Source organism: Rhincodon typus, unplaced genomic scaffold (genome assembly GCF_021869965.1).
Source record: "Rhincodon typus isolate 14 unplaced genomic scaffold, sRhiTyp1.1 hic_rhity00001856, whole genome shotgun sequence".
In the NCBI taxonomy this organism is placed as follows: domain Eukaryota; kingdom Metazoa; phylum Chordata; class Chondrichthyes; order Orectolobiformes; family Rhincodontidae; genus Rhincodon; species Rhincodon typus.
This window is the reverse complement of record NW_025967494.1, coordinates 3,465-25,000: the sequence shown is the minus strand read 5'-3', so window position 1 is coordinate 25,000 and position 21,536 is coordinate 3,465. Positions and strand designations below refer to the sequence as shown.

General features: G+C 38.9%; 1 protein-coding gene across 3 annotated transcripts; it reads left to right on the top strand.

The window, feature by feature from the left end:
- The first annotated feature begins 6 nt into the window (after positions 1 to 6).
- Positions 7 to 16,886, top strand: rexo5 (RNA exonuclease 5). Of its 3 annotated transcripts, XM_048592816.1 has the most exons (10): positions 7 to 1,411; positions 3,149 to 3,315; positions 4,847 to 4,967; positions 6,089 to 6,214; positions 7,528 to 7,665; positions 9,060 to 9,152; positions 13,117 to 13,333; positions 14,202 to 14,419; positions 15,248 to 15,357; positions 16,631 to 16,886. In XM_048592816.1, exons 1-10 carry the CDS (start codon positions 1,331 to 1,333, stop codon positions 16,683 to 16,685), a joined length of 1,326 nt encoding a protein of 441 aa, XP_048448773.1. In that variant the 5' UTR covers positions 7 to 1,330; the 3' UTR covers positions 16,686 to 16,886. The 3 variants fall into 3 exon arrangements, with proteins under 3 accessions (XP_048448773.1, XP_048448775.1, XP_048448776.1); XM_048592818.1 differs by lacking the exon at positions 7,528 to 7,665; XM_048592819.1 differs by lacking the exon at positions 3,149 to 3,315 and having other exon boundaries at positions 1,316 to 1,411.
- The last annotated feature ends 4,650 nt before the right edge of the window (positions 16,887 to 21,536 follow it).

The window sequence follows — 21,536 nt, the reverse complement described above, 5'->3', positions numbered from 1 at the left end:
CCAACTAGCTCCCATCCACTGTCCACTTCCTTCTCTCAACAACGTCTTAATATTGAACAACTTTTCCTTTAAATCCTCTTGCTTCTTCCAAATGAGAAGTGTAGAGGGCATCAGCTTGGGTTCTGGATGTGCTTGCCTTTTTGTGGGATATATGGAACATTCCAGACCGACTCAGGCCTCCTCCCTCAATTTCTCCATTCTTTAATGAATATCGGTGCCATTTCCTTTTCAGAGACTGAGCTGGGAAATTTTGTCCACTGTGCTCCCAATATCTATCCTTTTCTCACATTCAACTGATCTAGCTCCAACTCTCTTCCCTTTCCTCTCAACAAATATTCACTATAAGGCCATTGATTCTTGTAGTTACCTTGATGACACTTCTTTGTACCCTCTTTCCTATAATGAATCTATTTCATTCTCCCAGTTCCTCCGCCTTTGTTGCGTCTGTTTGGGCAATACAATCGTGCATGCCAGTGCTTCCAATAAATCTCCTATTTTCTCAACTAGGGATTCATACTCTTTTCCCACTGTAGTTGGCAGTGCCCTTGACCACATCCAATTTTTTTTTCTTTCGTACCCTACTCCTGTTCTCAGTCCTGTTCCTCCTTGCCAGAACTGTAATAGGGTTTCCTTTGTTCTTCATCCATCCCACCAGTATTTATTGAATTAAGTTGTATCATTAGGCATGAAGCCACAGCCAAACACATTTTTCCTCTTCCCTCCCTTTTCACAGAATAAAAGAATTGTTATGGCTGAAAAGGTGGCTTTCGGCCCACCATACCTGCACAGGCTCTTCAACATGCATCATTACCTAATGCCAATCTCTTACTTTTTCCCCATGCCCTTTCTATTCAAATAATTATCCAATGCCCTCTTTAATCCCTTAATTAAACTTGCCTCCACCACACCTCAGGTCAGTGCATCCATACCCTAACTGCTCACTAAGTGGAGGTAAGAAAAATTCTCACGTCACCCTTGCTTTCTTTGCACTTCACTTTTAAATCTATGCCTTCTTGTTCATTTTACAAGTGGGAACAGCATATCCTTATCTGATCTATCCAGCCTATTCCTGATTATGAAAACTTCAATCAAATTTCCTGTCAGCCTTCTTCTCTCCAAGGAGAACAGTCCTAACTTCTTCAATCTATCCTCACCACCTGAATTAGAAGGGCCTTTAAAGCTTAGAGAATTTTCCATAGTAGAATTTGAAATTTATAATCTGGTCTTCTACATTCTTGCATGAAATAAGACCTTATAGATGCATTTTTCTCAACATCTATCTTTAAGTGTATAATTCTTTCCAAGCAGAAAGGAAATTCAGTCAGAAGAAATGGTTGGTCATGATGCATCTGAAGATGCAAGAACAGCTCTGGAGTTGGCACAATATTTCATCAACCAGGGACCCATGAAGGTGTGTTAACAATCAAAAATTGTAAGTGTTAGTTTTGATCAGTGGGAGTAATCTTATTTGGATTTTATAGACTTGATGCTGGCATTTTCCTCTGCATTGATCAGAACACCACTAAAGCAAAGTATGCAAATTAATTATAAAACCCTGGAGATGAAATTTTAATTAACCTGCAAAAATAGGACCAAATGTAGGTGTGTAAGGGTTGCTAAAATAGGGCAACGGCTTAATGCTGGGGACACAGCATTGCCCTGTCATTGTTTGCATTAATCAATGCCACATTTGAACTTAAGTAGGAAAACCCCTGGTGGCACAGGCAATTCTGCGATTCAAATATGCGGAAAGGCCAATTTCTGAAATTTGGCCCTACAATTCTGGTTTTAAACGTCAGCAGATGGATTTCCCCAGCGTCTAAGGCTTTATGTAATGATCTCGCCTGCCTCTCTGCTGTTATTGGTCAGGAAACCCAGAATGGGAGGTTACTACTGTGGCCAAGTTGAAGAGATGCGAACAAATTCACTCTATGACTTCTTGTGTTTCTGACTTGCAAATAGCCTCCCCGGCAGCTGCAAAGGTTAAACTTCTGCAACTGTGATAGCTGTATTTTGGAAGCAGCAAGTATTTTTTTTTAATACCAGAGTCACTTAAAGCTTTACATGATGTGAAAGCTTCCCAGAAATTACAATGCTGCTTATTTCAGGCAGCAGCAGAGACTGACTTTGCCTGAAATTGTGATCTCTAGCAATTCGCACAAATTCCTATAACTCTCAGGTTGGAAAATTGGCGCAGAGAGATATTGTAAGAGCAGTTAGAAAACTAAGGGTATGCACAGAAGTGACTATGTTTTCATTATTTTAATGCAGAAGCAGAAATCGAAATGTATTTAAATATCACTTCACCGATCAAGTCTGCAGTTTTTCAACATGCCTCCATTGTTAACAATCTGGCAACTATAGTAGATCGGACCACAAATTCTGTTAGTTTTTTTGTTTCTCTTGATGAAATATCTTTGCTCTTCAGTTTTAGAGGTTGTTGCGTTATTATATTGTAGTAATTGGCTGCTTTTTCTGAAATTATCTTCCTGATGCACAGTGCTGAAGGTTGAGTCTTTGTCGTCACCTAGTTGAATACCATGGAACCTCAAGGCCTCATGGAAGGAAACACTGATCCAATTTATCTTGTTCTCCTGCTGTTTAGGGAGCAGCAGGGGGCAGAAGTATCCCAAATAATGTGGATTTTGGTGCAGGTTCTCATTAACATAACTCCTTTGCAAAGAATGTACTTTTAGTTGGCAGGAAACCTTATTGCACTTTTCATTCCAGCTGTTTTTTTTTATGTAACTTAAGGCGACTTGGGTGGCAGAAGTGTTTCTTTATCTTGGGATGATCATATCACCTTGTGCTCTGCATAGTCACTACTTCTTTTGTTTCAAATACATGCTTTGTATCTTAAGATATCCACATTTAATGTCAATACAGAGTACACCCCACTATTTAATTGTTTTAAAACTGTCTTTTCGCTTAGTTGCCTGGCATTTGCCGTTGTAAGTAGCTGCTGGGAGCATGGAATCAATTGTGGTGAATGTAAATGGTCTTGATGAGCAGCGTTTTAACACCTCCAATGAATTAGCAGGTTTATTTGAAATCAAGTCATCTTTATGTACAGAGCCCAGAATATTTAAATTATCTATCTGTGCATTGGGTGTAGTTCATTAAAATTCAGCTAATGCTTTGGTTACAGGTAGCAAAGTTGAATCTGGAGAATTTCCAAGGTAAACAGCCAGCAGGAGATAATTTCACAACACAGCCTGAAGGTAGAAGTCAGACAAACAGGCTGTCAGATTACCTGAAAGCAAACTGCAGCAAGGTAGATGGATTTTTAGGCAGACCATCCTTCCATTGTGGCAGGTTAGTTCATGATATTTTATCACTTCGAAAGAATTTGTATTTAGACTGTTCTGTACTGAGAAACCACAGATCTTTTAACAGCATGATGCTGTATAAAATGAAGTTCCCCTGGATTTGCTTGCACAATCTTTTAATTTCACGTACAGTGTAGTGCTTCAATGGAGAGCTGTGACACTGGGCATGCAGGAATCTTGAGTTTTTACTATCCCTTCAGGGGAATGATAGTTAGATAACAAGTTTCTGCTTAAAGCATTTTCTGGAGTTCTTCCTCTTTTCCTCCAAAGAAATTCTGCAATCATTTTCTTACAGGATGAAAGTGCATGGAAAGTGTACTGAAGTTAACACTGCCAGCTACTAAAATCTGAATAGTCCAGTATCTAATGTATTTGGCATTTATTTTTGTCTGACGTGCATAACAACCCATTACTATCTTGAACATTCTTTGAACAAAAATGCTGAGCATTACGCCACCTATCAGGACAGTGACTTGCTGAATGCAATGAATCCCAACCCCAAGGGCCTGGTCCATCCTCCAGGTTCTGTCAGTGAGTTAAAGTGCCACAGATCTGCCAGATTGTGGTGGTTTATCTTCCTTGCAAACATTTATCAGCATGCGTGCCTTCTAGCAGCAAGCCTGACTTCAGACAGATCTTGATTACCATAACCTTCCTCACCCCACCCTAATGAGAAAATGTTTATCTTCCTGTTCTTCCTATTATAAGAGATAATAAATGCTAACAACCTGTCACATTACTCAATCATAACCATCCCATTAAACCTTTAAAGTGTTAACACTGAGTATGGCCTTATAAGGTGATGGCAAAACATCTTCATTCTTTCTTAATATAAATTAATGATTTAGTGTTTATTAAAATGGCCACTCAGAATGTTCTTTGTTTGATTTATTAGTCTTTTTGTGGGTTGGTTCTTAAATTTTATTCCTTCATGGGGATGTCATGGGCTTGACCAGCTTTTATTACTTGTCCCTAATTCATAGTTAAAGCACTGACTTAGCAGAGGTCAGTTAACTCAATACAGTGAATCAAATTTAGCACTATCAAGGCTTGTATATTTCAGTTACACACTGATGAATTAGGGAGAACAGGTTTTGACAATCCATAATGACTACAGTGCTAAAAATTTATCTATGTCATAAATGGGTAAAGAGCAAAAAGAGCAAAATATTTACCTCTGTAACAAAAACAGAAGTAGCTGGGAAAGCTCAGCAGGTCTGGCAGCATCTGTGAAGAAAAAATCAGAGTTAACGTTTCAGGTCCAGTGATCCTTCTTCAGAACAGTTCCAAAGCAGCCCTCACATCAGAATACTTTTGATATTGCATGCCACCTTTGAGTTCTCATTTATTTATTCTCATTCTATTTTGCAATAGTTCAAATAAGAGTATTATACTCAAGGCAAATTACTTTAACTCACTCTGCAACAAAAGTCGTATAGTGCTCTCTGATATTAGTTTAGAGGAGGCAATAATGGATGTGCAATGCAAGTAACAAGAATATCTTTTCTTCCATCTAGTTTGGTTAACAAATTGGGTACACATGATCAGAAAGCAGTTCTACTAGGCACAAGTAAAGCAATGAAGGAGCTGATTCATCAAGAAGCCTGGCATAAAATTGAATGTAAAACAGACAAGGAGGTAAGTGATATACCAGCTATATACCAGTATATAACCAGAGATTTCTGTTCAGAAATCTTTGAGAATTCTTTCCATGACTGTAAATGGACATGATATATTCAACCCTCTACATGAGCATAACTAGTTGATCAATACAATTAGAATCGGTTCTTAAAATTCTTCTGTTTGTGAACTTCCCTTGACAACATGAACAACTGTGGCAGAACTGACAGTTACACTATCCTATAAGGACAACAGCTTAACTTATTTGAACATTTTTTTTGTGTTGGTTGTATTTCTGTATGTATGCAGTATCATGAATTTTTTACAATGATGAAAGTTCTTATTAATGTTATCATAGTAAATAATATCACATGGTACGGCAAGGCCAAATTTGCTATCGACGTCAAACAGCATTAAAACAAGAGGGATAAATAGATCTTGTGCAATGAGGGAGGCGGATGTAGCATGGGAAGGGAAAAAAAGAAGTAAGTGTAGAACAGAGGACAGGAAGCAGGACGGGAGAGGAGTGGGGCAGTTTTGAAGCCCAGGGATCCAAAGGCAGAGAAACTGGGAACAGTACCAAACTAGCTTTGTGCAAACTCAGCAATGGTGTAAAATGATAATTCCTTTCAGCAGAGAGTTGAATTGGCATACCTCTGTGCGAGGGATGAAATTGGTGGAACATATTTAAAACGGGCTTTTCTAGCTAGGTGTCAATGGCAACTGCTTTCAGGGCTACTGAGTATGGCAGATTCCACTCAGGAAAGTGAGAATGCTAAGTGATTTTGAGCAAGAGTTAATGCCTACTGACTTACTACTGCTAAACACAGTAACTTTTCCTTAGCTCAAAAGTTACTTCTATTCTTGATAACCATTATAAAGGCTTATTGCTGTGCCTTCTACAAGTGTGACTGGAACTGCAAACAAGTATGGATCCTCTTATAATTGATGTTCTCATTGATGTAGGTACAGAAAGTTTTTACCAAGTTTTAAAATAGAATGCATCGGCCATTTGATTGTAATTCATGTTTTTCATGTAGATCGTTTGGTTTAATGACCTGAAAATATCTAAAGTTGCAGTATTTTCTCACTGTTTACTTGAAATGTCCTCAGACTATTCTTGAATATGTTTTCTGCAGGTTGTTCAGCAAGCTCAGACTGAGATCCCAGTTGCCTCGTTAAGTTTAAGTCACTTTACATCTTATTCTGAATACAGTGAGTGTAATCTAAATATGAAGATTCATGAGGGATTACTACACGAAAAGGTACGACATTACAATAGCAGATCTCTGTACAGTTATTTAGTTTTATCACAGCATATTGTGTCAAAGTGAATATATTCTGCAAAATTCTTATTTATTTGCATAAACATGCAAACATGCACGGCATCAACTTTAGGAATAATTTGGCTATTAAATAACTAAGAAGTGCAACTTTATTATTATACATATTTTCCTCATTTGTCACAGTCTTTTGCAATCACCAGTAAAAGAATATGAAGATTATCCTGAACTAGAGCCAAATGGTTATATCCTGCTAGCAATACCCTCCTATAATTGAACTCTGGAGGCCACCTATGGTTCCAATTATAATTTCATGAGCAAACTGGAGGGGCTGCTAAAATGATCCAGCGTCCAGGAAGGGTGGCACAGTGGTTCAGTGGTTAGCACTGCTGCCCGACAGTCCCAGGGTCCTGGGTGTAATTCACTCTCACTCTGTGTGGAGTTTGCATATTCTCCATGTTCAAGTGCTTCAGTTTCCTCCCACAGTCCAAAGATGTGCAGGTTAGGTCAATTATCCATGGGAAATGCAGGGATAGGATAGGGGCATTAGTCTGGGTGGGATGCTCTTTGGAGGGTCAATGTGGGCTGAATGGCCTGCTTCTAGACTGTACGGATTCTATGATTCTAAATGTGAGGCAGCTTCTGTGATTCTAAAATTGATGAGTTTCTTTGGCTTTTTATAAGGACTTAATGGGTTTTTGCGCGTGTTTTATTTTCTAATTGAACTCAGGTTCTGGGCACAGCGGCCCTCTTGTGGTGCAATGATAGTGTCCCTAACCCTGGACTGAGAGGCCTGGGTTTAGGTCCCACCTGCTCCAGAGGTATGCAATAACATCTCTGAACAGGTTGGTTAGAAAAAAACGGGTTGTGGGCACACCTTGCAAGGCTGTATTTATTACTCAACCTTAGTTGGCCTGAGAAGGTGATAGTGAGCCTTGTCTTCACACTGCTCAGCACTTGTGATGCTGATGCACCAAAACTGGTGTTAGGTAGGGAATTCCAGGATATCGGTTGCAGATGTGTTTATGTTAGGATGGTTTGTGTTTTGAGTTAATGGGCTATCGATGACATTGCTGCTCCTGTTCCTTTCTTTGATGGAGGTTGCCGAAGAGAGGAAGTGCTGCCGGTCATTTTATTGATAGTACAGCCAAAGTGTACCAGTAATATTGAAGTGCACTACCTTAAAAAGCAACTTAATGAACTTATAGAATTACAGATACCTGGAGATCATTACCCTTCATCAGATAACGTGTTAATATGCATTAATTCTGATCTAGTTTCAAATCTCCCCACAGATGAGACAGAAGTTGTCAGAAATGTGTACTGTGTATGCTGGTCCATTTTGTAAGGATTTCTGTTTAACATCTGTTGAAAGAACATTCCAGAATTGTGGTTCCATCAGTTCCTTCAGTGTTATCACAGAAACACACAAGGTACAAGCAGTCAAAGTTCAACTAAAATGGAAAGGGTCCTTTATGTTTCAGAAATTCTTAGCTACAACATGCAAAACTAGTGTGTAACAGATGTGTCATTTTTCAAATATTTTCAGTCCACTAGAGGGAGCAATGTTTGTTGTTTAACCATTAGCTTTCTCTCTCAGCACAGTTGGTGCTCATGTGAATGTCTGCCATGAATAGATTGTTCACTCCTGTGTCATAAGCAGGCCCTTTGTGATTAACTCCAATGGTACTAACAAACTGTTAGGTCAATAGGTGTATAAATAGTGGATTATGATAAATATGGCATAAATGATCGGGCCTGTGCTGGAGTTAGATGCACTGCTAGGATTAAGTTGAAGCGGGAGCTGGAAAAACTAAGAGAGAAATGAAGGCTGTAAGGATTAGAGGGGATGATAATGCCTACAGGACCTGAATAAGGAATGGGAGGTAGAGAAGCAATCGATGATGTAGAAAGTAATCCACCACATGAATTTGAGCTCTTGATATAAACCCTTTTCCTAGTATTGCCGTGTGTGTAAGAGTCGTTGGTCCAGCTGCTTCAAGCATGGTAAATGTAAAATTCTAAAATAAAGCGGAATCAGTGATGGTGTTTAAGAATCAGTGTTGGGCCATGTGCTTCTAAGCACAATATGGCAGGTACAATTGGAAAGAGTATGATGGTGTGTGTGTGCAGACACCAAGCTTACTTTAGGGAGCAAGAGCAAAAGAATGGCTACTACATTGAGAGTGGCTTTGGTAAGCACACTGTGATATCTGTAGAGCTAATCTTGAAGCACCTGCCAGTTCTTGAAAAAGTATCACCAGAAATTACCTCCTACAGTAATTCTCAACAATCCTTTTGAGTCATGTAAAACTTTCAGCCCCTTGTGCTTATTTAATGGCTAAGTTTGAGGATCAACGTCCATACTTTTGTTACACTCTCACCTAAGTATTGAAATTGTGGACTTAAGTATAACATCTAGAATAGGACTCCACTACTGTACTAGGGTACTGCAGTACTCTCTGGATACCATACTTTCAATGAAATGTTAAGCCGCGGCTTTATCTGACCTCTTATGTTGTTATTTAAAGAAGACTGGGTAATTCTCCTCATTTCCTGTCCTTCGAACATTATCACCACAAAACAGATTAACAGATCATTTACTGCTGCATGTTGGAACAGTAAGCACATTTGTTGTGATGTTTCCCCATAATACACTTCAGAAATGATTAATTTTGGACACCCCAAGATCATGAAAGCTACTCTATAAATGCTGTTGATTTTTTTAAGCATCTTGTTAGTTAATAAAGCAAGAAGTATATTGTAAAATATATAAAAGTGCATGATTTTTGCATGTAGTGTAATTTTATTTTCATTCTCTTTACAGCCCTATGTGCGTATTGAGTATGCACTCCCTGAAAGTGCACACCTTGCTGTGCTAACATTAAATGGAAGCACTATGGGTCGATTTCCCATTACGGTAACAGCACTGAAATTTGAATTTTCTTTTGCCCCTTTCAGAATTCTTTTGATAGTTGCAAAAAATTGTAAGACAAAGTCTCAGTGTCTCACAGATCAGTCCTTTTGAAGTATTAAAGCTTTGCACATGCACAATACCAGCTAAGTCACCTGTCAGTCTCTGCATTCTGCTGTAGCCTATATTTCTCGTGTGCAGTTGCCTTATTTTTAGTAATGGATAATAAATTAAATTTTGTCTGAATTTTTGCACTTAACATAGCAAGAACGTTCTCTTCTGTTTTTCAATGACTGTTATGAATCTTGAATTAGGCTCATTTGCTGTAATAAGCAAATTAATTAAATTCCATTTAATATCAAGATAAGTTAGTCAATTAATTTCATTTTGAGGGAGGATGTTTTTATTATTGAGAATTAAAATGTTACTGCCAAGATCAAACTGTTTGTAGCCATTGTCACCAATGCAAGTGTCCTAGGCTAGGTATAGTATCTATACCCATTCTGTGCCTTACCAGTGTTACAACCAAGAAGGGATGAATCATTCCTCTCTGTTTAAGCTGCCCCAGTTGACCATAACAAAGATTTTTAATTCTTTATGGCATGTAGCTATATCACACTTCATTAAACCACAGTAGTATTTCAGATTAAGGAGCTAGTTACAAAGTTCTCTCGAGTGAAAGATAAGAATGATGTTGTTAACAAACCCCATGAAAGTAATAAAAAAGCAACATCGAACTCCAACACAAGTATAAATTTTAAAAGTAGGAGACAGCCTAATGGAAAATCAAGGATAAGAAGTCCTCAAAATCCTTGAAGTGTCAGGTCTTAACGTGAGAGCACAGTTGTAATTAATTAAGCAACAAATCATGAATTAAACTTGTATCCTCAGCAGTAGACAAGTTTGTAGATACTTTTAAGTTCTGCGTGAATGGATGTTGCTCCGATTTGCTTCTCGTCGACTGTGGTCTTCTGAGAGGCTGAGAGAAATGGTAGAGATGGAGAGCAAGCCTGTCAAGTTCTGCTGTTCTGAATCCATCATCCCTTCTGTCTGCTCTAAAAACTGTCTGAAATACAGTTCATGTCTGACCTTGTTGCTGCAGGGGATTTTCATCCAGATATGTGACACTTTAAGAAAGGTATGAATCAACCAGGAGATGCAGATCTGGATTTCAATGCTTTTTACAGTTGTTAATTCTGCTTCAGAATAATTGTTGTATATTGACAGCTTCACAAACTTGGCTAAATCCGTTCAAATGACTGCTGTTGCTATCTTAAGTTAGTGTTTTTTCTTTTCAACAATCATTTTAGTCCATGAAAGATCCCAGGCATTGACTCAGAGGATAGAAGACAAAAGAAAAATGACAATCTATTTTTATCATTATTGTGACACTCTGCAGTCATTCTCCCTTTAAGTAATGTTCTGTTTCTTCATTCTTCCTGCCAATCTGAACCACTTCACATTTTCAAACATGGTAATTAATCTGCCAGATCTGTGCGCACTCACTGACCCACCTATGTATGTCCAATGTTCCAGTAAGCTGTGCAGACCTCGGAGGTCCATGCAGTAGCAGGAAAAATTAAAGGGAATATTGCCCTGTACTACGAGCTTTTATTTTCTGCAGAAAGCTTTGATTTGGCAAATGCTGTCTGGAAAACCAAATGTAGTATATCTGCAGGCTCTCCTTTATCCACAACACTTATAACTTCTTCACAGAGCTTCCAATAAATTGGTTAAATAATTTCCCTTTTATGAAATCATGCTGTTGCTTTCTAGTTACTTTGTGTTTTTACAACCTCTTCAATGATCGATTCTAACGCCTTCCCCGTGAGAGATGTCAAACTAACTGGGATATAGATTCTTGTTTTCTGCTTACCTCCCTTATTTTTTACTTTCCAACCTGATGGAACTTTTCCCGAATCTGTGGAATTTTAGAACATTTATACCAACATATCTACAAGTTCATCAGTCGTCTCTTTTTAACATCTGAGGATGCGATCCATCAACCCACAGACTTACCAGCCTGTGGCTCCATCAGTTCACTTCCCTCATGATTGTAATTTCACTCAGTTCCTCTGTCTTTTGTATCTTGATTTACAGCTATTACTGGAATGCTATTTGTATCCTTTATAGTGAAGACAGAAGCAAACTATTTGTTCATTTCACCCGCCATTTCTTTATTTTCTACTATTAACTCCCCATTCTCACTGTCTAGGGGACGAATGTTCGCTTCACTTACTCTTTTAAATACAATAGAAATGCTTGCTATCCATTTTTAATATTACCAGCTAGGTTCCTATCTTACTCTAATTACTTCCTTCAACTAACCTTTTAGTTATTCTCTACCATTCTTTATATTTTGACCAATGCTTTGACCTGCTACTTATATTGGCACAGTTGTATACTTTTTCCCTTAAGTTTGATGCTTTCCCTAGCTGTTTGATATACCACATTTTTCTACATTTGATCCTTTACCCCCACTGTTTAGTTTAAAACCTTTTCGACTTCCCTAGTGCAGCAATTTGTCAGAAAAACTGACAGCACCGCAGTTCAGTGTAGACATGCAAATAGTTCATCCCTGACTTTCCCCAGTGCTGATGCCAATGGCCCATGAACCAGAACTTCTCCCACACCAGTCTTTGAGCCATGCATTCATTCTCTCTAATGTTATGTACCCTATGCTTATAAGACCATAACAAATAAGAATAGGAGGGAGTTGTTCAGCCCCTCAAGCCTACTGTGCCATTCAATAGAAACATGGCTGTTCCGACACTGCTCTCATCCACTTTCCAGCCCTTTCCCTGGAACCCTTAATTCCTCATTGGTAATGACTCCATCTTGGCTTTAAATATACAGAAGGACTCTGACCATATGTCACTCTGGCAAGGAGTTCCAAAGATTCTCAACCCTCTGAGGAACCTATATACACTGAACCGAGGTAGTAACAGCGATTATAACCTTTTGAGGTTCTGTTTTTTAATTTAGTACCAAGCTCTTTAAATATTCAATGCCGAACCTCTTTCCTTATTCTGCTTGTAGTTGGAACCTGCACAGACCATGATGGCTGAATCCTCCCCCCTCCCACTGCAAGTACCTTCCTAGCCCTGAGCAGATTTCCTGAACCCTGACAGCAGGCAAACAACACAGCCATCTGGATTCTCACTCTCTGCTGCAGAGAATGGAGTCAAAGCTCCTCACTATACTATTCACCACAACTACTACAGCTACTCTGTCACCTTCCCTGATGTGCTGCAGAGTCCGTAGTTTGGCCACTAGCTCATTAGATCTGAGCCAAAACTACTTGAACTTTAAACAGTTATTGCAAACGTGTTAGCTCCGGATGACGACAGTGCCCAGGTGTTCCCGCACGCTGCAACATCATCCTCCATCACTAATGAGTTTTAATTATTTAATTACATTATTCACTTACTTATGTCGCTTGTTATATATTGTGTTAACTTCACCACCAATCTGTGCACTATATTAAAGCTTAAGAATAAAGTAAAACTTCTCAGGGACTCACCAAATAACTAGCTCCCTACTCTGTTGTAGAACAAGAACCAATTCCAATCAGCTCTAATTAATCTGAAAAATCAATGAATGCACTGGTGCAACAAAAAATCACTTCAGTTTCTGCAAGTTAGGTGCAGTCACTAATCAGGTTTATTGTAACTTTTTAACTGAAAAGTTGTTGGTGTTGTTAAGAAGGGATTAATCCATGATCCTGATACAGAGCTTCATGTGCTTCTGATTAACTTGAACAGGGTAGTTTTCTGCTGTAAAATTATAATACTCCAGACTGGAATGTCAAAATTCATTTTCTGTCAAACTCTTGCATGCGTCAGAGAGAGAGAGAAACTTTTCTCCTACTTGTCTAAATTGGATCCATATTGAGGAGGTAGCCTGCTGTTCAGCACTAATGTTAAATAAAATTGCTGCTAGAAACAGTATTTTTTTTCTAACTCTTCAGGTTCAAAGACCAATTAAAGAAAGCACACTGGATTGTGATCGTGTCCTAAAGAAGCTGGAAAATGATATCATAAACGGAGCAGTTATTTATGTGTCAGGAATTCAACAGACTCTGACAAAGAAACACCTCAATGATAAATTCAGCAAATTTGGACATGTTGAGGCAATTATTTACCCTGGTGGTGATGTTGATGCAAAGCCTGAGGATTGCTTTATAAGTGAGTAAATCAGTAGCATGGTTTGATAAAAGAAAATCTCAGATTCTATACAGTGAAAGTTTTCGCTGACAAGTTTTCAAATTGGTAGAAAAGACATGTTTTCACTGTGCTTCACATAGCAAACGAGTGTTGAAAGTTTTCTATAAAACTGAAGGAGTCATCATGCATTTATTGGTGTTTTTTCAATTTGCTTTTCACAAGATATTGTCTGCTGACAAGCTAAGGGGAAAATCAGAGGGGAGAGAAAGCAAGCCTTTTCTGTTCTGCAGTTATAAATCCATCATTTTTTTTTCTTTATTCTGTCCCAAAGCAATCGTCTGAAATCGATGTCCCAGTGCATTTGAATTCAATGCTGCATCAGGATGGATTGTGCCCAATGTTTTGATTTGGAAAATTTCCCCTCTGGGGGCAAAGAAAATTGAGTATAGTCCATTTCTTTCTTCAAAATATCCTAGTGGCTGTTCAGACTAGCTTTAGCAAGGACTTTGAATCAGTTTCGCAAAGCTCACTCCACTTGGAGTGGACAACTGTGCAGAATAGAGAAATAGCACAAATGGAATTGATTTGTTATATAATTTTCAAAATCAATCTTTTTCTAAATTGACCACTTGCATGGCTTGAGAATTCATGGAAACTGGTAGGATGATGTAAGAGCCAAATCTTTAGGTTATAGAAATGAATGCTTGAAATGAAACTATTTTCTTGAAATCACAATTCTAATTCCAGACTTATTCGTGAGGTCCCTTTCAAAGCACAAGTTGAGTTAGGGAACTGAAGGATTCAGATTTGTCTGGTGGATTTCTTGGGAAATTTTGCTTGACTTCATGACTTCGGTTGGAATTACTATTCTGTGTGATTTACTGTTTAGAATACGGAAGTTTGGAGAGTGCTCTGAAGGCCCAGGCAGCTATGAATGGACAAGAAGTGAGAAAACAAAGACTGAATGTACTGAGAGCTCTCACTCCCTACCACCTCCAATCCTGGGTGGCTCAAAGGTCTTACACTGCACTGAACCCCAGGACATCTGACCCTCTGCCATTAGAGAGATGTTCTTTTGAGAAGAGAAAGGAGAAACTTTCTCAGTGTGTGAGTTATTATTGTTAAACTATTTTCTTGCTCTTTCATAATATTATAAAGCTACTTGACCATGTTTGAGAGGAAGAAATGAAAGGAAGTAAGAACTACAAAAGGAGAAAGAGAAATATTTTAAATATCATATAAATCACTGAAGCCTACATTTACCATTGATTATTTTAATATTAGAAGTAAAGTAGTTTAAGAATGATGTACCCAAACTTTCAACATATAAAATTGCTTTTGCAGAAGTAGATTACAAAATGACTGTTCTTCAAAGTACCTATTAGTACATGAAGTGCTCAATGCTGACAAAACACTACAATTGATCCATACCACTGGAAAAAGCTGTTAGTCATAGCCAGCTGTTAAATTAGACATTGAGACAATTGTAGCAAATGGTAAACAAAAAACCATAAGAACTGCAGATGCTTGAAATTGGAAACAAAACCAGAAAAACACAGCAGGTCTGGCAGCATCTGTGGAGAGAAAGCAGAGTTAACCTTTCAGGTCCAGTAACTCTTCTTCAGAAGGGTCCTGCTGAAGACCTGCTGAGTTTTTTCAACAATTTCTGCTTTTGTAACAAATGGTACCCTATGCTGATACTCAAGTGCAATTTCAATCCTCCTTATTCGTTGAATTTATTATTAACAGTAGATCGAAATAGTATTATTAAATATAAGGGCTGCCAACTTGCTCATAACACTGCGCTCTGAATCAGTAGTCCAGGGCAGTGATGGTAAGAGTTAGCTGTAGAATGATGATGGAATGAATGGATAAGAAAGGATACAAATCTCACTCAGAGTTGGATGTGCTAATAATGTACTTTGCATCAACTAGGAGCAAGAATTGAAAAACTTGATGAGTACAATAGATCGACGTGCAGGCAGACTCTTCAGGGCGTTACCCAGCAACACACTCTGCATGGTCCTGCTGCCAGGAACAAACAGGTAAAACAATGCAGAAGTTTGTGTTTTAAAATTAATTAGAGGCCATATGTGATGCCAACTATGTGCAATGTTCACAACCACAATCAGGCTTATGATTCGCGCATGCTATTTTGTGAAACCAGGATATAGTCTTGATGTGTAGGTATCAGTTAGAGATTTTCTTGTATAAGCAAAATTTCTCATTTCATCACTCTGATCAGTAGAGGTTAGGTAAGTATCAACGTTGTAAATTCTCTTACCGATTACTTCATTATTCCTGATCAGTCAAAACTGTGTCTATTATGTGTGATATATATATTTCAGTGACTTGTTCACATTGCCAGTATTGTTTAACTTTTAAGTAAAATTTGAATAGCTTTCTCTCCATCCTTACTGCTTTGAAGCTGTTTATGCTGTCCCTTGAGGATAGTTCAAGGAGTGTTGGTGCTTCACAAAATGGTTTTATTCATTCATGCACTTTGGCAATGAATCCTGTCAAACTACTTAGCATGTGATGCATCTCACATTTAACTTGATCCTCACACAATATTCCACATATACATATTGAGTGGAATATTGATCAGGTGGAGGAAAGCTGGCTAATTTTTCCCTGACCCAGGACCAAGTGCCAACTTCACCCCCAGCTGAAACCAGCTAGTTCAGAACACATCTAGCTTGGGACTTGCCTAGTCTGGAGGGTCAAGAATGAGCTGGTGGGAAAGAGAGCCAGAGTAAATAGAGAAGTAAGAAAGAGTTTGCCAGGATGAACTGAAGAAAGAAGAATACCTCCTACACATGGATAAGGAAAGAGGATTACCAAACCATTTTTAGAAAATATATATTTATTATATTCAATAAGACTATTTTAAAATGTAATAGTCACTGTGGCAGCAGCCTAGTAATGCTGCATGCCAACAATAGATCATGCTTACTCCAAAAGAATGTAAATCTAATGTAAATACAAACTTCCACTGTTTTCATGTGGTCCTGATTGTGTTCTAGCATCACCAGATTTATAGCACATTGATACCTTGGTAAACAAATTTACAGTTTTTGCAGTCAGTGTACTTCTCATTGCACCTGCACAGTAATGCATTAGTGCCAGTGTATCACAAGTCAAAAAGAAAGCCTTTTTTGGGGTGCTCAGAGCAGAGTAGATTCAGAGATGATATTGGTGAAAATAATTTCCTTTTAAAGAAGAAAGTTAGTAAAATCATAGAATAATTTTGTTTTGAAATCCTGTACAGTTTTTATTTTAATATGATTTCATTGAATGTTTCTTTTCTCTCTGTAGTGCTCAATGCTCAGCGCCTGGCCTGTGTCTCCTTGAAATAAAACAGGATCCTTAAAACCAATTGTTCAATGTGTACTGGAGGTGTTTGTCTTCCGATGCTACAGACTCTGTGACTCTATAACTGACTTACTGAATCAATTAACGAGTGAATATAGTTCCTGGACCACATTCCTTTTGAGTACTGCCGAACTTGGTCAACAAAAATGACTTAGCGAAGAAAGCTGCTCAAATTTTTAATAAATTTTTTTAAAAGAAATGTTTCAAGTGTGAAAATTATGTCTTATGTGCACTATGGGTTAAGTTAATGACATTGAGCTCTTCTGATTAGAAAGCAAAAGCAGTGGGCCAAAGCCTAGGTCTTGCCAATTTTAGGTCAAGTTCACCAGAAAATATTCTTCCAGACAGCCAATTTTGACTATTTGAGCAAGTCTCATTGCAAGGCTCTCCTGTCACTGTGCAGAGATTGCAAACATGTTCCAACAAGCATGAAACAAAGTTGTGCAGCCAAAATTTCACTTGCTTTTCCCAGTCAGTACTTTTACGTTGGTTTTTTTTTGAGTTCACAGTCTTGTTTCAAACTTTTAGGAGCAAGAGAACAGAAATAGTCTATTCACCCTCTTGAGCCTGTTTCACCATTCAGTTGGACTATGGCTGATCTGTAATCTAACATCATAATTTCTAATCCTGTGCCTCATATCCCTTAACACCTTTTGGTTAACAAAAGTATGTCAGTCCCCTTATTAAAACCATAAACCATTTTGGCATCAATTTCCATATGTGGTAGGATTCCAAACTTATACTGTATGTGTAACAGTATTTTGTAATTTCACTCCTGAAAGATCTGTGCTCATGCCTCGAGACTCCCCAACAAGAAGGGATAGGGTAGCTGCTGAGAAACTATTCCTTTTAATAACTTAGAAATGTTGCCAAACCATCCATAAACCTCCTAATTCCAGGGAATACATGTTTGTTTAAACTATCCTTGTAATTTAATCTTTGAAATCTTAAATATTATTCGAAAAAACCTATGAGGAGCTCTCCTCAAACTCGCTTCATCCTCCTAAGTTGTAGTACCCAAAGCTGCTCATGGTACTCCAAGCTATGTTTGTTTAGGATTTTGTATGGCTGGAACCATGACTTTTACCCACTTATAGTTATTTAGAAATAAAGACCAGCACTCTATTAGACATTTTCATTATTTTACTCATTCATTATATTTTAATGATAAGTGTATCTGAAGTACATCCCAAGTCCCTTTGGACTGCTCATGTTTCTAGTTTTTTGTCATTTACAAAGTACCCTGTTTTATTCCTTTTTCATTCCTAAGTGGATGACCTCATATTTGTCTACATTGAAATCCATTTGGCACACAATTTTGTACATTCATTAAATCTACCAATAGATTATAAAATATTGTAATTTCATGCCTCCATTTATAATGTTTGCAATGTATTGTCAGAAAGCTTGAATGTGTAACTTTTTAACCCATCACCTGAGTCTTTAATAAATACAGTAAATAGTTGAGGCGTCAATACATTTCCTTGCAGACACCGCAAGTCACATCCTGCTAATTAGCATGTCTAACCGGTGTTCCTACCCTGTCTTCTGATGCTCCTGACCTGGTCAACAGTTGGCCTTCAATTCCGTTAGCTAGTCACTTTGGAGGAATTTTAGGAAGTCCATATAAATAACATACATAGACATTCCCTCTCCCCTGCTTTAGCCACCTCATCAAAAAATTAAATTTGGTTCTTCAGATATGACCATCCTTTTATAAACCCATGCTGGTTATTTCTGATTAGCTGCACATTTTCAAGGCACCGTGACTGTATAGACTTCAGGAATTTCCTGATGCCAGATGTTAGAGTAACTAGTGTTTTGTATTTCTACATTGTGCAGCAGTGTAAACCTAAATTTTAAAGCAACATTTATTTATATGAATGCTGTGTTCTGAGAAACTGAAGAGCGTATTGAGCTTTAATCTATTCTCATTGGAATTAATTATTAGAATTTGGCAGCTGAGCATTCCTTAAACTGTTCAGGCAGCAGTAATGCATCAAACTGAGAACACAGCAGGGCAGATTAATATTAATTTTGTTGAATAGAAGAAATGAAAAGCAAAAAGGGTCAGAATTTCAGTCTAACAAATGTTCAAATGCAGTTTGTCACTTAATTGTCCAGCATTTTTGAAATTCCTTTTGGGATGTGGGTGTTAGTGGGAAGGCCCCAATTTGTTGCCCATCACGAATTGCCCTTGAGAAGGTGGCAGCGAGCTGCTTGCTTGAACCACTGCAGCACACCGCAACTGGGAATGTAGATCCAGAATTTTGATCACATGAGAATGAAGAAATGCCAAAATAGTTACAGGCCAGGATGGTCTGGCTTAGAGGGGGACTCCACGCCCTTATCTTTCCAAGTGTTAGAAACCTTGGGTTTGAAGGGTGCTGTGGAAGGAACCTTGGTCAGTTGCTACTCTGAACCTTGTCTATAGGACACACTGTGGCCACCGTGTGTCATTGATTGATGGGTTGAATATTTAAGTTGATGGATGGGATGCCAATCAAGCAGACTGCTACGGCCCAGGTTGTGTTAAGCTTTAGAATTTTTGGATCCGCTCTCAAATCAGGAAAGTGAAGAGCGTATTCCATCACACCTCTGACTTGTACCATGTAGATGCTGGACAGACTTTCTGGAGTCAGAAGTTAGCCAGCTCAGAATTTCCAGTCTCAGAATTCTAAGGTTCACAACTGGATGTAGCAGGGCTTCCTGGTATTGGCCTAATCTGAGTCAATGCAGTGTGGAGCTGGAGGAACACAGCAGGTCAGGCAGCATCAGAGGAGCAGGAGAGTCGACGTGTAGGATCGGAACTCTGCATCAGTCCTGACGAAGGGTCCCGACCCAAACTGTGGACTGTCCTGCTCCTCTGATGCTGCCTGAACTGCTGTGTTCCTCCAGCTCCACACTGCATTGACTCTGACTCCAACATCTGCAGTTCTTGCTCTTCCCGATTGGTTTGATCTGTTTGTGATCGGAGCGCTTTGGTCTGCCTAAACGTGTTTCTGCTGTGGGAATGCAGGCAATCCTTTGTCATGGCTTCACCAGGTTGGCATCTAATTTTCAGGTACACCCTGTGATGTACATTGAGTCAGGATTAGCCATCTGATATTGTGATGGAGGTGAGAGAATTTGGCAGCCTATGGAGTTGCAGATTGCTACAGTTCTACTACAGTTCATGACCCATAGTGCCTTTTGGACTTCTGGATCTGTTTTAATCTCTGCTACTTAATATGCTGGTGGTACCAAATGACGTGACAAGGGAAAGTATCACTAGAGAGAAACGTAGGAATTGGTCCTCACAAAGGCATTTTAGTGGTCACTTCTACTGTCATGGACAGTTACATATGCAATAGACTGGGGGAGATCAGGTGAAGTGGGTAATTTCCACATATTACACTTGCTGTGATACAAATGTAGTGTTTTAGAACTTAGCCAGCTTGTTCAGTGGCTATTCTTGATGGACATTGTACTCTGAGTGGGGGTGGTCTTTTGTGTCCTTGCTACCTTCAGTGCTTCCTCCAAGTGGTGTTCAAACTAGAGGGATACATCACCTAAGAGAGGGTGGTGAGTGATCATTGGCGGGAAGCTTCTATGCCCACATTTGACCTGAGTCCATGAGACTTCATGAAATCTAAATTCAGTGTTAGTGACATGACATTCAGGGTTACCGACATCTGACAATATTGCACAATACTCTCTGAATCTCTCCTGCCAGTGGGATGGGGCATATATATGGATGGGTATAGAGGGATCCAATAGATATGAGTCAGATTTGGGAAGGTGACATAGGGATTAGGCCATTCAGCTCTCTAACCTGTGCAGCAAGATCGAGTTGATTTGGTTGTGGTCTCAAATCTACTTTCCTGACTTGTACCCCCTTCCCCATTACATTTGACCTCCCTGTCAACTAAAAACCCAAATCATTTTTGAATAAATCAATGACTCAGCCACTGTCTTCTAGGAAAGAGAATTCCACGTACTAACAAACTTCCTGGGAAAATGAAAAAAAGTCTTCTCATCTCCATCTTAAAAAGTAGGCCTCTTATTTTTAAATTGGGTCACCTAGTTCTAGTCTCCCCACACAAGAGGATATAGCTTCTGATACATAGCCTGTCACAATCCCTCAGGGTCTTGTGTTTTAATAGGACTGCCCCTTGTTCCTTGAGGTATTTTCCTAATCAACCTGTTCAGAGATGTTATGAAACACTTCCAGAGCAGGTGAGACTTGAACACAGGTTTTCTGGCCCAGAAGCAGGGAAACTGTCACTGTACCACAGAACTCTCTTCCCCCTCATTCTTCTAAACTCCTACATGTATAAACCCACTCTATCTTCATACAATAGACCCTTCATCCCAGGCTGTTAACTGGTTTGTGAGATAATTCCCACAGCTGGCAATGTTGGTGAGGAAGGTTTTGCAGGGTTGCTTGTATGTTGCCTTCTTCATGTCCTAATACAACACCAAGATCACAACTGAGTAGTCCCTCTGGTGATACCTGCTCCAGAAAAAGGTGACTGGATTGAATGGACCAAACATCAGTCAAAACAACTAATGGCTGCTCTCTGCCTGGAATTAGAAAAGTTCAGTTTAATCGAGGGTACACACAGTACAGGCTGCCCCCTTTTTAGCACAGCAATTAATCCACGCCCCATGAAAGGCAAAATCATAAACTGGTTATGCCATTTTTATGTAATTCCTCCTTTCTCAAATTCCCTGTCCTAAATAATCTTCAGAAACTATAACTAAACCAACTGTCTCAATCATTTGACCCATACGACTCTCAGTGCCGGCAGCTGTGTTGAGAAATCTAGATTTTTTTTAATGCATTCCTCCCATGAGCACCATGCAA

What these genes read in the sequence shown, in the direction of transcription:
- rexo5 (XM_048592816.1), top strand. Translation starts at nt 1,331, where the DNA reads ATGGTTGGTCATGATGCATCTGAAGATGCAAGAACAGCTCTGGAGTTG. An exon ending in TTATCACAGAAACACACAAG is followed by an intron (nt 7,666 to 9,059) that starts GTACAAGCAGTC and finishes TTCTCTTTACAG; the next exon opens with CCCTATGTGCGTATTGAGTA. An exon ending in CTGCTGCCAGGAACAAACAG is followed by an intron (nt 15,358 to 16,630) that starts GTAAAACAATGC and finishes TTCTCTCTGTAG; the next exon opens with TGCTCAATGCTCAGCGCCTG.